This window comes from Oncorhynchus keta, chromosome 30 (assembly GCF_023373465.1).
Source record: "Oncorhynchus keta strain PuntledgeMale-10-30-2019 chromosome 30, Oket_V2, whole genome shotgun sequence".
Taxonomy (NCBI): domain Eukaryota; kingdom Metazoa; phylum Chordata; class Actinopteri; order Salmoniformes; family Salmonidae; genus Oncorhynchus; species Oncorhynchus keta.
This window is the reverse complement of record NC_068450.1, coordinates 61,138,134-61,155,160: the sequence shown is the minus strand read 5'-3', so window position 1 is coordinate 61,155,160 and position 17,027 is coordinate 61,138,134. Positions and strand designations below refer to the sequence as shown.

Sequence of the window (17,027 nt, the reverse complement as noted above, 5' to 3'; positions counted from 1 at the left end):
GAATTTAGAGATATTTCTGACACTCACTGGCCAGCAGAGGGCAATGGTTTCAACCAAGAAATAGCAACTATTCCTGTGTTACTGTATGGAAGACAATAATAACTGACAGTCACTTTGTAGACCAAAACAACCTTTATTGGTGTGTTTCTCTCCTGTCTCTCATCATCTTGACAAAAACAACAGATCAGAACAGGAGACAAACTGATGAGATGGAGACGTGAAGGAAACCCTTTATACATTAAACCATGGCAGGGATCGCCTTAGCGTAAATGCTGTACATGATAGAACCAACTACCGGCGGATTATACACACTAAGACACGCAACATCAGAGGAACAGAATATTGAGTCATCATCAACCGTTTTAGGTTTGGAGAATAAAGCAAGGACCAAACTTTCCTTTCTCTTTCTCTCTCTCTCTCTCTCTCTCTCTCTGTCTCTCTGTCTCTCTCTGTCTCTCTGTCTCTCTCTCTCTCTCTCTCTCTCTCTGTCTCTCTGTCTATCCCTCTCTCTCTCATGAATATTTGATGGTGCTTTTAAACGGAACAAAAATAAGATGAAACAGGGTAGCAACGTGTCAGTGTTCTTGTTTGTGTGTGTGTGTGTGTGTGTGTGTGTGTGTGTGTGTGTGTGTGTGTGTGTGTGTGTGTGTGTGTGTGTGTGTGTGTGTGTGTGTGTGTGTGTGTGTGTGTGTGTGTGTGTGTGTGTGTGTGTGTGTGTGTGTGTGTGTGTGTGTGTGTGTGTGTGAACACAGTGCCTTCTCATTATGTTCTCTTCCCGACATTAAAGAAGTATCTTAAAGAAGTCTCGGTCCCGAGACTCTCTTTCTTTCTCTCTCCTTTTCTTTGTTTATTTCTCTCTCACACTGCCTGTTTCCCTCTCCCCCTCCTTCTACTCTTCCCTCTGTGGGCTGGGCGTTGCAGCAGTAACTATGTCCATCAGAAGGCTTCTGAGTGTCAGATCAGAATCTGCACTTTGGAATTCTAATTAACTGTCCATTTCAAATATAACCATGACATCAGTGGAACCATCTTCAGTTAAATTATATGTGATCATGTTAACATAACAGAAACCGTCAGTTCAGTCCAGATTCACAGTGGTCATGCATGTGTGTGTCCAGCCAACGACCACCACCCCACATCCATGTCCCTTCAGACACCCCAGAGGGGTTAGGGTTAAGTTTAGACAAGGGGCTCTTCATCCATGAATTAGCCCAAGAGCTGTAAATGTTGTCCTGGGGACCCACAGTGGTTTTTAATCCAGGACTGAAAGAGAGTTTCTCCCTGAGCGTGTGGGTGTTTGAAGGACAGCCAGCCAGTCCTACAGGCAGTCTTCCAACAAAGACTGGTCTAGGTCTTGCTCCAGTGTAGGAGGGGTCACAGCGATGAGAGATAGCCCAGTAGCAGTGAGGCCAGGCTGGGTATTAGGGCTGGGGCTAGCAGGGACTCTGGGCTCCAGTCTGCAGCTCCATCAGTCAGAAAGGGCTCTGGAGAGTCAAACCCTGAACTGCCTGGAACAGACAGAGAGAATGACAGCATGATTCAACAGAGAGCGAAAACACTGAAGTCTGAACAGACAGAGAGAAAGAAAACGACAGAACAGAGGGACAGAGAGGACAGAACTTCTGAAAGGAGAGATAGGACAGAATAGAACAGAGAGAAAGAGAAGGCCAGAACGATCTGAAAGTGGAGAGAAAATGATAGAAGCATTTGAAATTAGAGTGAAAGAAATCTAAACAACCAACTGATTGGAGAGAGAGAACAACAGAATGGAGAGAAAATGACTAAAATAGACAGAAAATAAGAAGAAAGTGCTGGAGTTCCAGATACAGCAAGAGAGAAAGAGTGTAGAGGAGAAAGAGAGAGAGGAGACTAATGTCGCCAAGACCTCAGCAGGGGGTTTAAGCAACCTAATTACAGTTTAATACACACACACACACGCACACACACACACACACACACACAAGAAGATGAGGTTTCTATGTCAGTTAGAGAAAAAAAAAGTAATTACAGAGGAGAGGAGTCATGTCTCTATTAGGAACTACATTTAAAGGAGAAGAGTCATGTCTATTAGGAACTACATTTAAAGGAGAGGAGTCATGTCTCTATTAGGAACTACTGAAAGATTAGTGGAATCTGTGTGGGTAGCTGGACAGGTTGGATGACTGACAGTGAAGGTGAACAGGTGGTCACGTGTCAGGTGACAGAGGAATGGATGAGACTGAGGCAGGAATTCCTTTAACCATAAAGTGGCATATTTACTGAGTAGTCTGTGGTGGATTCATGGACGCACAGAACTTCTGGATCAGATGGAGTTAAGGAAGAGAAAGCAGCGAGATCAGGCGATGGCAATTTCCTCCTTTTATGGAGTTGAGATCTGTCGGACATTTCCACCTGACCTAATTAAAGCGCCCCTGGCCCAGCTGAGTAAATGGCAATGAATTAAAGGATTATTCCACCAACTCCATGGGCCTTTTCTACAGCCACCCCGGAAATTTGTTAAATTCCACACTCCTCAAAAAAGGCTCATTGCTCCCCGTCCTCTGTCATCTCAGGGAGAGGAATTAGTCGGGCAACTGGCCGGATATATGTCCGGTTCTTCACCTGGATCTCCACTGATCTAACACGACCATCGGTCCCAGGCATGGTCTTAGTTATACGGCCCACCGGCCAGGAGGCTCGGAGGCAGCTGAGGGTCCACCATCATTACTACTTGGCCAGTTTCCAGGCTGGCCATTTCTCTCCGCCATTTCCCTCTGTGCTGTAGACTTGGTAGGTAATCCCGAATGAATCGGGCCCAAAAATGGTCCGCTAAGATTTGGCTGTGTCGCCACCGGCGTCTGCCTACGAGGTTGGTATCAGCATACATGGCTTGAGGAAGTGACGCATCTCGGCGTCCCATCAAGAGCATATTCGGTGTAACCGGATCGGGGTCAGCGATGTCTGCAGAGAGATATCCCAAGGGTTTGAAGTTCCGAATCCCTTCCACCTCTATCAGGACGGTCCTAAAGACAGTTTCAGTGACAGTTTGGTCCCCTAGGACGACTCGTAAGGCCGTCTTTACAGATTTGATCTCTCGTTCCCATGTTCCTCCAAAATGAGGAGCACCTGGAGGGTTAAATTTGAATGAGATTTGTTGGTCTATCAGCTGATCCTGGAGGCTGGGTTCCATGGCTTGGAAGGCTTCCTCCAACCTGGCTTCTCCTGCCATGAAGTTCGTACCTCTGTCAGCCAGGATCTCGTAGGGTTTCCCCCGTTGGGAGATAAACCGCCGTAGGGCCATGAGGAAGGCTTCCGTATCCAAACTCTCCAGTAGGTCCAGGTGGGCACATCTGGTTGTCAAACACTGGAGTAGCATGCCCCAGCGCTTTTCCACACGACGACCTAACTTGATCATCAAGGGGCCAAAGCAATCTACTCCTGTTGACCAGAAGGGTGGTTTAAAGAGACGCAAGCGAGCAGGGGGTAAATCTGCCATTTTGGGCACCGTAGCTCCGGCCCGCCATTGCTGACATTCTACGCAGGCGTATTGGTGCTTACGAATGGCTCCTCGTCCTCCAATTATCCAGTACTTCCGCCTCATCTCCTCATAGACCCTCTCTGGCCCTGGGTGGAGAAGCCTCTCATCATAACTCTTGATGAGGAGCCTGGTAAGAGGGTGTCTGGAGTCAATGATAATTGGGTGGATAGCATCTGGGTCCAAAACCTCTGCTTGGCGCAGCCTCCCTCCGACTCTGATCACTCCAAGGATTGGATCATATTCTGGGGCAAGAGAGAGAGAAGGCGGCTGTCATTAGCCACTTCCCTACCGGCTTTCAGAGCTTTTAACTCTTCAGGGAAGCTAACCGCTTGTGCTTGCTGAAGGAGTAGTGTCTCTGCCGCGAGGGAGGTGGGTATAGAAGCCACCCTATCTGAGGTCTGGTTTGTGGCGGTGATCAGATCCGGCAGTGTTTGGGATTGTGTTAGGTCAGGGAGAGCCGATGTTGGTTCCGTAGAAATGCTGTAGCATTGGGCGGACCTCCTTAACTCATGAGCTTCAGTTGGTTGCGGAGGGGCCGTACGCCTGGGGGCTGTCGGCCACTCGTTCTCTGGTTGGGACAAGAATGGTGGTCCCAAGCTCCAGTGATGGGGTTGAGCCAGTTCCTGAAGGGTTTTACCTCTAGTAATGTCATCAGCAGGATTGTTTATGCTATCAACATACCTCCAGTCCTGGACTTCTGTTAGGTCTTGGATTTCTGCAATGCGAGTTCCGATGAACACCTTATACCTGCAGGACTCCGACTTGAGCCAGGTCAATACAGTGGTCGAATCACTCCAGTAGATGACCCTTTGGATTGACAAGGTGAGCTCGGCTCGCAAGGTAGAGGCCAACTGGGCTCCGGAAAGGGCAGCACTGAGTTCCAGCCTAGGCATTGACAACTGCTTCTCGGGTGCGACCCTGGACATGGCCATGACAAAGGAGACATGGGTGTGGCCTGCCTTATCCTCCACTCTAAGATAGGAAACCGCCCCATAAGCTCACTCCGAAGTGTCACAGAACACATGCAGTTCCAGGCATGATCCCGGTTGGTCAGCACAGGATGGTACATAACATCTTGGCATTTGGACATCAGAGAGCTCCGTTAACTCTGTTTCCAAACAGATCCATCGTTTCAGTCGGGTGGATTGGTTCATCCCAGTCCCTCTTGGTCTGCCACAGGTCCTGGATATACCCAAGGGGATCGTATTGACTGGCCAGGGTCCGATAGATGGTGCCCAGAGTGGGGGTTTCGGTACTCGGGGATGAGCGGTGCTTATACCCCAGGGTATCCGGTATGCAGCTCCACCTCAGTCCTAGAGTGGGCTCTTCTGGGTTAGCACCAGACTGCGTTAGCCATAGTTCACTGCTACTGGACCTAGCTTGTGGCGGGAGGTGCTGGATAACCTCCGCTCTGTTACTAGCCCACTGTCGGACCTCAAATCCCCCTTTGGACAGGAGATTCTGTACTTTATCAAGGAGTGCTTTCGCGTCAGCTGTGGATGGGATGCTCTGTAAGCAGTTATCCACATAGAAGGCATTTCCCACTGAATCCAATACTTCTGGGTCACTGTCGGGATGCTCCCGTGCGTGTCTCTTCAGAGCGTATATGGCACAGCAAGGACGGCAGGTGGTGCCAAATGGGAGTACCTGCCATTCATAGATTGTGGGCTCTGCATCTCGTTCCATATCTCGCCATATGAACCGGAGCAGTGTGGTGTCGGAAGGCAGTAAACGAATCTGATGAAACATGGCTTTGATGTCTCCACTGATGGCTGTAGAGTGCTGCCGGAACCGGAGAAGGACACCGAGCAAGGAAGGACCTAAGGTTGGTCCAGGGAGTAGACAGTCATTCAGGCTTTGACCAGCTGCTTGGAATGAACAGTTGAAGACAAGTATATACTTCCCACCATGTTGCTGGATAACATGGTGAGGGAGATACCAGGATTCACGGAGTGCGTTTCCCTCTTCATGAGCTGTCACTTCAGTGACATAGCCTGCCTTCACAAGGTTATGAATCTCTCGGTTATGAACTTCTGCAAGCTCAGGATTCTTCACCAGGCGTCGCTCCGTTCCACGCAGTAGTGGGAGTACAGCCCGTGTCGTGGTTGCCAGAGGAGGATGGTTGGGCACCCGTAGCAGTGGGGTTGCATACCTGCGAACGCCATCCATTTCAGTGGTGGTGGTGCTCTTCTCCAGGAGGTCTAATGCATAGGAGTCATGTTTCGAGCGAGTGACCTCCTGTAGCTTCCGGTTGGAGAAGGTGTCCATCTTCCAGAGCATCTCAGCATTCTGAAGGAGGTCAGTGTCTGCATCTGGATTGCTTCTGGTGAAGAGGACTTGCTGTGACTGTACTGCTTGGGTGGTGAGAAGTAAATGGGATGGACCTTGCACAGCCCAACCCAAGGATGTATGGACAGCAATGGGTCCTCCTTCTGGTCCAGCTCGTATAGGCTCAGTCGGGGTGACGAGATGTGGGTGGTCTGACCCAATCAGGATAAGTGGTGCTACTCTGGCCAGGTTAGGAAGAGGCAATCCTCGTAGATGAGGATATTGTTTCTGTAGAACACTTACCGGGCAGGAGTGCTCTGCGAGATTCAAGCCATCTGCTGTGAAGGCATTGGTGATGTTATAGGCCACGTCCCTGTTTCCTGAAGGTGAAATGCTAAAGGTTACAGCAGAGCCTTTCATTTGGATAACATCATGTCGCACCGTTCTGAGGTTAAGGGTCTCGGGGATCCCCTCCAGGTCAAGCTGACGGGTGGCCGCCGTGAGAATGATTGTTCTTTCTGACCCATCATCTAGAACAGCGAATGTATCAATGCTTCTCCCTTCACTTTTCAGAGTGACCTTGACCACCTTCAACATGACCCTTGGAGACCGGTTCTGCTGGTCGAGGTACAGCTCCTTTGCAGCTCCTACCATGAGCATACTCTGCTCCTTCTTTGCTTGGGCAATTAGATCATGCAACACGGTGAGATGGATTTCTTTACAGCGGTTGCAGGGTTTCCTCAATGTGCAGGTCTCCGCCTTATGGCTACGGGCACACTTGTAGCACCGCTCGCCTGAAGTGATCCAGGCCTTCAATTGAGTTTGAGTGAGCTTTTTTACTCTGGGGCATGAGCCCTGGAAGTGCCCCTTACTATTGAAATATTGGCAGTAAGGCTGGAATTTGGTGTTCTTGCTCTTGAGAGGGGTCTTCTTCCCGGGTTCCTCCCCGTCCTCACTATTTAAGTACATGGTAGTGGGATTTGGCCTTGCCTGTCCCTCCTGGCGTTCAAACTCCTTCCTTCCCCCGGTGGCTATGGCTGAGATTGTGGCCTGGTGAGCGATGCTCTTCGCCTTTGCATTCACCTCCAACCATGCGGCCAGGTCTCTGAGAGCATAGGTGCTTCACGAGCCCTCTTTCAGGATGCCCTTATTCAAACAATGTTCAATGAAACTGTCTCTGAGGTACACTGGAAGTTTGCTAAGAAGCCTGTCCACGTGGGAGCCACATTTAAGCTCGTTCCCGTCTTCTCCTTCAACGGATTGGAGCATCGAGGTCAGGGATTGGACAGCCAGGGAGAATTCTTGGAAGGCAGCATGGTCTCCCATTTTAATTGGAGACGTGTTCAGGATGTTGTTTAGTTCATTCTGGACTAGCTGACAAGGCTCACCATATCTCGCCTTCAGGGCCTGGAGAGCAGCAGTGTATGATGTTGCGGAGTGTATAAAGGATTGGGCCAGCCTGTATGCACTGGGAAACCGCAAATGATCCATTAGTACTTGGTATTTGTAGCGTTCTGACAGATGACTGTGAATACCCAGTAGACTCTCCAATGCCATTTCCAAAAGGACAAATTCACTCTCCTTTCCGTTTTCAAAGTATGGCAGTTTGGGTCTGGGAATTCCATAGGCTGAGGCTACTAGAAGTTTCATAATGTTGGCTCCCTCTTCTGGTTGCGTAAAGGACAAACCCGGGACTTCTGATGAGCCCACTGTGGCCTCATTGGGACGGTCCCCTACTGTCCCAGACCCACCATTTGTGGCAGCCGGAATTGGGCGAGAGCCCTCCGACCTGTTGTTTGAGGACTGGCCTGGCCCTGGACGAAAGGAACGATTTGCCTTGGTTGGTAATTGGCGGAAAGGCGAAGGAGTGATGCTTTGTCCAGATGGAGGAATGCTAACTTGTGTCACTGGCATAGAGGGCGTTGGCGGAGCGGCCTGTCTCCCGTGCTCCGTGTTGGCTGTTGACCCCGGGGCCTCCGGGGACTGTGTGCCATGCTGTACCAGAGGGGCAGATTGAGAAAGAAAGGCAGACAGTTCAGGTCCATGTGGAGGGGTGGTCAGGTCAACTCCCTGTTCGTTCCTCTCCAGGAAGGATGAGACCATCCGTGCCTCCTCCAATTCCCTTCTGGCTTGACGGTGCCGTCGCTGCTGTGCCAGGTCCTTGACAATGAATTCCCGTTCCTGTAGAGCTCTACGGGCCTGCACATCCAATTGGTGACATCGTTCATCAGCCTGTCGTTCCTCCTCAATCTGACGCTCAAATTCTTCCAAAGCTAAAAGTTTCATCCTCTCTTGTAGGACAGCAGTCTGTGAACCGCTGAGGGCTAGTGAATGGCGGCTGCCATGGCCACTACCAAAGGGGTATCCACTGGTCGAACTCCCACTCCGTCTAGAGTGCTTTGACGATTTCCCATTAGTTAAGGGGTGAGCGGAGCCTGCCTCTGGAAGCTGGTCGACCTGTGCGGTGGGAGTTACCTCCTCCATAGGTGCTTCATGTAGACCACTTTCCTGCTCCAAAGCAGTTTCCGGTCCTTGGCTCAGAGGGGATGGTTGATGGCTGAAACGTATAGTTGATCCATCAACACTTTGAGCTCTGGTGGGCTTGCCCTTTGATGTCGGAAACTCGACCACATAATCCTTAAGATAACCAGGTGCTTGCCTGGTTCTTCTGGTGCTGCTGGCGGTTGAGGATGAAGCCTTTGTTGCTTTAGGCTTAGCTCCTGGATATTTCCTTTGTTCCAAGACCTTTCCCTCAGCTGCTCTCTCCTCCTCCCTTCTTCCTTCCAGTGGAGACAATTCTTCTCTCTCCGCCTCCATTTCCTTTTCACCTGTCTTTGGTTCAGTCATCATCCTGCTCGAAGGACCATTGAAAGATTAGTGGAATCTGTGTGGGTAGCTGGACAGGTAGGATGACTGACAGTGAAGGTGAACAGGTGGTCACGTGTCAGGTGACAGAGGAATGGATGAGACTGAAGCAGGAATTCCTTTAACCATAAAGTGGCATATTTACTGAGTAGTCTGTGGTGGATTCATGGACGCACAGAACTTCTGGATCAGATGGAGTTAAGGAAGAGAAAGCAGCGAGATCAGGCGATGGCAATTTCCTCCTTTTATGGAGTTGAGATCTGTCGGACATTTCCACCTGACCTAATTAAAGCGCCCCTGGCCCAGCCGAGTAAATGGCAATGAATTTAAGGATTATTCCACCAACTCCATGGGCCTTTTCTACAACTACATTTAAAGGAGAGGAGTCATGTCTCTATTAGGAACTACATTTAAAGGAGAGGAGTTATGTCTCTATACGGAACTACATTTAAAGGTGAGGAGTCATGTCTCTATTAGGAACTACATTTAAAGGAGAGGAGTCATGACTCTATTAGGAACTACATTTAAAGGAGAGGAGTTATGTCTCTATTAGGAACTACATTTAAAGGAGAGGGGTCATGTCTCTATTAGGAACTACATTTAAAGGAGAGGAGTTATGTCTATTAGGAACTACATTTAAAGGAGAGGAGTCATGTCTCTATTAGGAACTACATTTACAGGAGAGGAGTCATGTCTCTATTAGGAACTACATTTACAGGAGAGGAGTTATGTCTCTATTAGGAACTACATTTAAAGGAGAGGAGTCATGTCTCTATTAGGAACTACATTTACAGGAGAGGAGTCATGTCTCTTAGGAACTACATTTAAAGGAGAGGAGCCATGTCTCTATTAGGAACTACATTTAAAGAAGAGGGGTCATGTCTCTATTAGGAACTACATTTAAAGGAGAGGGTCATGTCTCTATAAGGAACTACATTTACAGGAGAGAAGTCATGTCTCTTAGGAACTACATTTAAAGGAGAGGAGCCATGTCTCTATTAGGAACTTCATTTAAAGGAGAGGGGTCATGTCTCTATTAGGAACTACATTTAAAGGAGAGGGTCATGTCTCTATTAGGAACTACATTTAAAGGAGAGTAGTCATGTCTCTATTAGGAACTACATTTAAAGGAGATGAGTCATGTCTCTATTAGGAACTTGAAGGAGAGGATTTCTGTCTTTCTACTGTCCTGTCTTCTCTTTGTGTGTTTGTGTGTATGTATGTGTGTGTAGTTAGAGCGTGACTTACCTGGGGGTCTGACATACACCTTCAGCCTCAGACATGGCCTCCCTACATGGTTAGGATGAGGAGATGCTGACAGAGAGAAAGAGAGAGGGAAAGAAAATGAGATGGAGATAGTTTGTTGTTTGCTATGTTGGTTATGCCACTGTGAATGGGGTCCAGGTTAGACCTGGGTGATCCCACTACATCTGGTGTCCATGAGGTTGAAAGGGAGACACACACACACACACACAGTGAGAGGATAAGAAGAGCCAAGTCTGACCTCAGAGCAACATAAAAATCTGCTGCTCAGAGGAAATAACCATGACCCTTCCTCTGCCCTCCCTCCCTCTACCTTTCTCTCGTTCCTCCTCTTCTCTCTCTCCTCATAGCAGTAGTAATAGATATACTAGTAGTTGTACTGTAGCAGTAAGAGGAGTAAATCCTAACTTACATTGAAGTAAAAAATTGTACTTCGTCATGCATTCATGTCAAATTCGACTTAAATGGACTTTTCGACTCACCCCATAATATGTTGTTGTTGTACTGCAGTACTACGGCATATTTCTCACATTTATAGTGGTAGTACTGTAGTAATACAAGATATTACTCACATTTATAGTGGTAGTACTGTAGTAGTACAAGATATTACTCACATTTATAGTGGTAGTACTGTAGTAGTACAAGATATTACTCACATTTATAGTGGTAGTACTGTAGTAGTACAAGATATTTCTCACATTTATAGTGGTAGTACTGTAGTAGTACAATATATTACTCACATTTATAGTAGTAGTACTGTAGTAGTACAATATATTACTCACATTTATAGTAGTAGTACTGTAGTAGTACAAGATATTACTCACATTTATAGTAGTAGTTGTACTGTAGTACAAGATATTGCTCACATATTAGTTATATTGTAGTGGTACGATATATTACGCACAGATATAGTAGTATTCATGTCCTGGTCTGAACTCGAAGCCCAGGGAGAAAGGCGTAAACAGCTGGAACTTTTCTGAGAAGCGCAGGGGACCGTCAGGACCGGTAGGACGGTTGCACTCCCAGCGCTTGAATCCCCTCATCCTGTGTTGACAGGAAGTGTACCCCTCATGGTTGACCATGAACAGGATATAGCGTTCCATTCGACCGTGAGCCGGAGGGCCGTTGGTGTAGAATGGACAGTAGATGTCAAGGTAGTCATTTATATTGACCGCAACCCTGTAGTCATGGTGGAACCTAGACCGCAACACAACAACAAAGTTAAATCACTGCCACAACACAACCTCAACAAAACCACAGGGTTAGGATGGATTTACACTGCTTTCTCTCTCTCTCTCTCTCTCTCTCTCTCTCTCTCTCTCTCTCTCTCTCTCTCTCTCTCTCTCTCTCTCTCTCTCTCTCTCTCTCTCTCTCCTTGCTTCTGTTTCTCCCTCTCTCCCATTCCTCATCTCTCTCTCCCATTCCTCATATCTCTCTCCAACTCCCTGTCCTCAACCATCTATATCCTCTCTCCCCTCATATCTCACCTCTCTCCCCCATCTGTTGTCTGTCTGTAAGCATTAATCAGAGTGCTCATCCACCGTGACCAAGTGGAAACACACACACACACACACACATACACATTACACAAAGATACAAACGCATGCGCACAACTCTTTCTATCTTCTTTCTATTTAATAGTGAGGCCAGTGTGACATTGGGCAAAACATTTCTAAATGGTTTGAAACAAGATAAAGGGATTTTCATGCTGTTCCAGATGTGTACCTCGAGGAATAAAAGGGAATAGATGCAAAGTAGCCCATTACTCCACCTATACAACAACACAGGACTAGGACTATACATCCTTTAAGTAGCCCATTACTCCACCTATACAACAACACAGGACTAGGACTATACATCCTTTAAGTAGCCCATTAATCCACCTATACAACAACACAGGACTATACATCCTGTAAGTAGCCCAGTACTCCACCTATACAACAACACAGGACTAGGACTATACATCCTTTAAGTAGCCCATTACTCCACCTATACAACAACACAGGACTAGGACTATACATCCTTTAAGTAGCCCATTACTCCACCTATACAACAACACAGGACTATACATCCTGTAAGTAGCCCATTACTCCACCTATACAACAACACAGGACTAGGACTATACATCCTTTAAGTAGCCCATTAATCCACCTATACAACAACACAGGACTATACATCCTGTAAGTAGCCCAGTACTCCACCTATACAACAACACAGGACTATACATCCTGTAAGTAGCCCATTACTCCACCTATACAACAACACAGGACTAGGACTATACATCCTGTAAGTAGCCCATTACTCCACCTATACAACAACACAGGACTATACATCCTGTAAGTAGCCCATTACTCCACCTATACAACAACACAGGACTAGGACTATACATCCTTTAAGTAGCCCATTACTCCACCTATACAACAACACAGGACTAGGACTATACATCCTGTAAGTAGCCCATTACTCCACCTATACAACAACACAGGACTATACATCCTGTAAGTAGCCCATTACTCCACCTATACAACAACACAGGACTAGGACTATACATCCTGTAAGTAGCCCATTACTCCACCTATACAACAACACAGGACTAGGACTATACATCCTGTAAGTAGCCCATTACTCCACCTATACAACAACACAGGACTATACATCCTGTAAGTAGCCCATTACTCCACCTATACAACAACACAGGACTAGGACTATACATCCTGTAGGTAGCCCATTACTCCACCTATACAACAACACAGGACTAGGACTATACATCCTTTAAGTAGCCCATTACTCCACCTATACAACAACACAGGACTAGGACTATACATCCTGTAAGTAGCCCATTACTCCACCTATACAACAACACAGGACTATACATCCTTTAAGTAGCCCATTACTCCACCTATACAACAACACAGGACTATACATCCTGTAAGTAGCCCATTACTCCACCTATACAACAACACAGGACTAGGACTATACATCCTTTAAGTAGCCCATTACTCCACCTATACAACAACACAGGACTATACATCCTGTAAGTAGCCCATTACTCCACCTATACAACAACACAGGACTAGGACTATACATCCTTTAAGTAGCCCATTACTCCACCTATACAACAACACAGGACTATACATCCTGTAAGTAGCCCATTACTCCACCTATACAACAACACAGGACTAGGACTATACATCCTGTAAGTAGCCCATTACTCCACCTATACAACAACACAGGACTAGGACTATACATCCTGTAAGTAGCCCATTACTCCACCTATACAACAACACAGGACTATACATCCTGTAAGTAGCCCATTACTCCACCTATACAACAACACAGGACTAGGACTATACATCCTTTAAGTAGCCCATTACTCCACCTATACAACAACACAGGACTAGGACTATACATCCTGTAAGTAGCCCATTACTCCACCTATACAACAACACAGGACTATACATCCTGTAAGTAGCCCATTACTCCACCTATACAACAACACAGGACTAGGACTATACATCCTGTAAGTAGCCCATTACTCCACCTATACAACAACACAGGACTATACATCCTTTAAGTAGCCCATTACTCCACCTATACAACAACACAGGACTAGGACTATACATCCTGTAAGTAGCCCATTACTCCACCTATACAACAACACAGGACTAGGACTATACATCCTGTAAGTAGCCCATTACTCCACCTATACAACAACACAGGACTAGGACTATACATCCTGTAAGTAGCCCATTACTCCACCTATACAACAACACAGGACTAGGACTATACATCCTTTAAGTAGCCCATTACTCCACCTATACAACAACACAGGACTAGGACTATACATCCTTTAAGTAGCCCATTACTCCACCTATACAACAACACAGGACTATACATCCTGTAAGTAGCCCATTACTCCACCTATACAACAACACAGGACTAGGACTATACATCCTGTAAGTAGCCCATTACTCCACCTATACAACAACACAGGACTAGGACTGTACATCCTGTAAGTAGCCCATTACTCCACCTATACAGCAACACAGGACTATACATCCTGTAAGTAGCCCATTACTCCACCTATACAACAACACAGGACTAGGACTATACATCCTGTAAGTAGCCCATTACTACACCTATACAACAACACAGGACTAGGACTATACATCCTTTAAGTAGCCCATTACTCCACCTATACAACAACACAGGACTATACATCCTGTAAGTAGCCCAGTACTCCACCTATACAACAACACAGGACTAGGACTATACATCCTTTAAGTAGCCCATTACTCCACCTATACAACAACACAGGACTAGGACTATACATCCTTTAAGTAGCCCATTACTCCACCTATACAACAACACAGGACTATACATCCTGTAAGTAGCCCATTACTCCACCTATACAACAACACAGGACTAGGACTATACATCCTGTAAGTAGCCCATTACTCCACCTATACAACAACACAGGACTAGGACTATACATCCTGTAAGTAGCCCATTACTCCACCTATACAACAACACAGGACTATACATCCTGTAAGTAGCCCATTACTCCACCTATACAACAACACAGGACTAGGACTATACATCCTGTAAGTAGCCCATTACTCCACCTATACAACAACACAGGACTAGGACTATACATCCTTTAAGTAGCCCATTACTCCACCTATACAACAACACAGGACTAGGACTATACATCCTGTAAGTAGCCCATTACTCCACCTATACAACAACACAGGACTATAGGATCTATACATCCTTAAGTAGCCCATTACTCCACCTATACAACAACACAGGACTAGGACTATACATCCTGTAAGTAGCCCATTACTCCACCTATACAACAACACAGGACTAGGACTATACATCCTGTAAGTAGCCCATTACTCCACCTATACAACAACACAGGACTATACATCCTGTAAGTAGCCCATTACTCCACCTATACAACAACACAGGACTAGGACTATACATCCTGTAAGTAGCCCATTACTCCACCTATACAACAACACAGGACTAGGACTATACATCCTGTAAGTAGCCCATTACTCCACCTATACAACAACACAGGACTAGGACTATACATCCTTTAAGTAGCCCATTACTCCACCTATACAACAACACAGGACTAGGACTATACATCATTTAAGTAGCCCATTACTCCACCTATACAACAACACAGGACTAGGACTATACATCCTGTAAGTAGCCCATTACTCCACCTATACAACAACACAGGACTAGGACTATACATCCTTTAAGTAGCCCATTACTCCACCTATACAACAACACAGGACTATACATCCTGTAAGTAGCCCAGTACTCCACCTATACAACAACACAGGACTAGGACTATACATCCTGTAAGTAGCCCATTACTCCACCTATACAACAACACAGGACTATACATCCTGTAAGTAGCCCATTACTCCACCTATACAACAACACAGGACTATACATCCTGTAAGTAGCCCATTACTCCACCTATACAACAACACAGGACTAGGACTATACATCCTGTAAGTAGCCCATTACTCCACCTATACAACAACACAGGACTAGGACTATACATCCTTTAAGTAGCCCATTACTCCACCTATACAACAACACAGGACTATACATCCTGTAAGTAGCCCATTACTCCACCTATACAACAACACAGGACTAGGACTATACATCCTGTAAGTAGCCCATTACTCCACCTATACAACAACACAGGACTATACATCCTGTAAGTAGCCCATTACTCCACCTATACAACAACACAGGACTAGGACTATACATCCTTTAAGTAGCCCATTACTCCACCTATACAACAACACAGAACTAGGACTATACATCCTGTAAGTAGCCCATTACTCCACCTATACAACAACACAGGACTATACATCCTGTAAGTAGCCCATTACTCCACCTATACAACAACACAGGACTAGGACTATACATCCTTTAAGTAGCCCATTACTCCACCTATACAACAACACAGGACTATACATCCTGTAAGTAGCCCATTACTCCACCTATACAACAACACAGGACTAGGACTATACATCCTGTAAGTAGCCCATTACTCCACCTATACAACAACACAGGACTAGGACTATACATCCTTTAAGTAGCCCATTACTCCACCTATACAACAACACAGGACTAGGACTATACATCCTGTAAGTAGCCCATTACTCCACCTATACAACAACACAGGACTAGGACTATACATCCTTTAAGTAGCCCATTACTCCACCTATACAACAACACAGGACTAGGACTATACATCCTGTAAGTAGCCCATTACTCCACCTATACAACAACACAGGACTAGGACTATACATCCTGTAAGTAGCCCATTACTCCACCTATACAACAACACAGGACAGGACTATACATCCTGTAAGTAGCCCATTACTCCACCTATACAACAACACAGGACTAGGACATACCTGTAAGTAGCCCATTACTCCACCTACAACAACACAGGACAACAACATCCTGTAAGTAGCCCATTACTCCACCTATACAACAACACAGGACTAGGACTATACATCCTGTAAGTAGCCCATTACTCCACCTATACAACAACACAGGACTAGGACTATACATCCTGTAAGTAGCCCATTACTCCACCTATACAACAACACAGGACTAGGACTATACATCCTTTAAGTAGCCCATTACTCCACCTATACAACAACACAGGACTAGGACTATACATCCTTTAAGTAGCCCATTACTCCACCTATACAACAACACAGGACTATACATCCTGTAAGTAGCCCAGTACTCCACCTATACAACAACACAGGACTAGGACTATACATCCTGTAAGTAGCCCATTACTCCACCTATACAACAACACAGGACTAGGACTATACATCCTTTAAGTAGCCCATTACTCCACCTATACAACAACACAGGACTAGGACTATACATCCTGTAAGTAGCCCAGTACTCCACCTATACAACAACACAGGACTAGGACTATACATCCTGTAAGTAGCCCATTACTCCACCTATACAACAAACACAGGACTATACATCCTACATCCTGTAAGTAGCCCATTACTCCACCTATACAACAACACAGGACTATACATCCTGT

At 46.1% G+C, this 17,027-nt stretch overlaps 1 protein-coding gene across 1 annotated transcript in view; it reads right to left on the bottom strand.

Moving 5' to 3' along the window:
- Positions 1–625: 625 nt before the first annotated feature.
- LOC127914047 (ephrin-A2-like) overlaps positions 626–17,027 on the bottom strand; it is a 49,263-nt gene continuing 32,861 nt past the window's right edge. The window contains exons 2-4 of the mRNA XM_052488966.1: positions 10,818–11,110; positions 9,899–9,964; positions 626–1,508 (exon numbers count right to left, since the gene is read on the bottom strand). Of these exons, the coding sequence (XP_052344926.1) occupies positions 1,375–1,508; positions 9,899–9,964; positions 10,818–11,110 (493 nt within the window). The 3' untranslated portion in view covers positions 626–1,374. The remainder of the gene's footprint in view (positions 1,509–9,898; positions 9,965–10,817; positions 11,111–17,027) is intronic.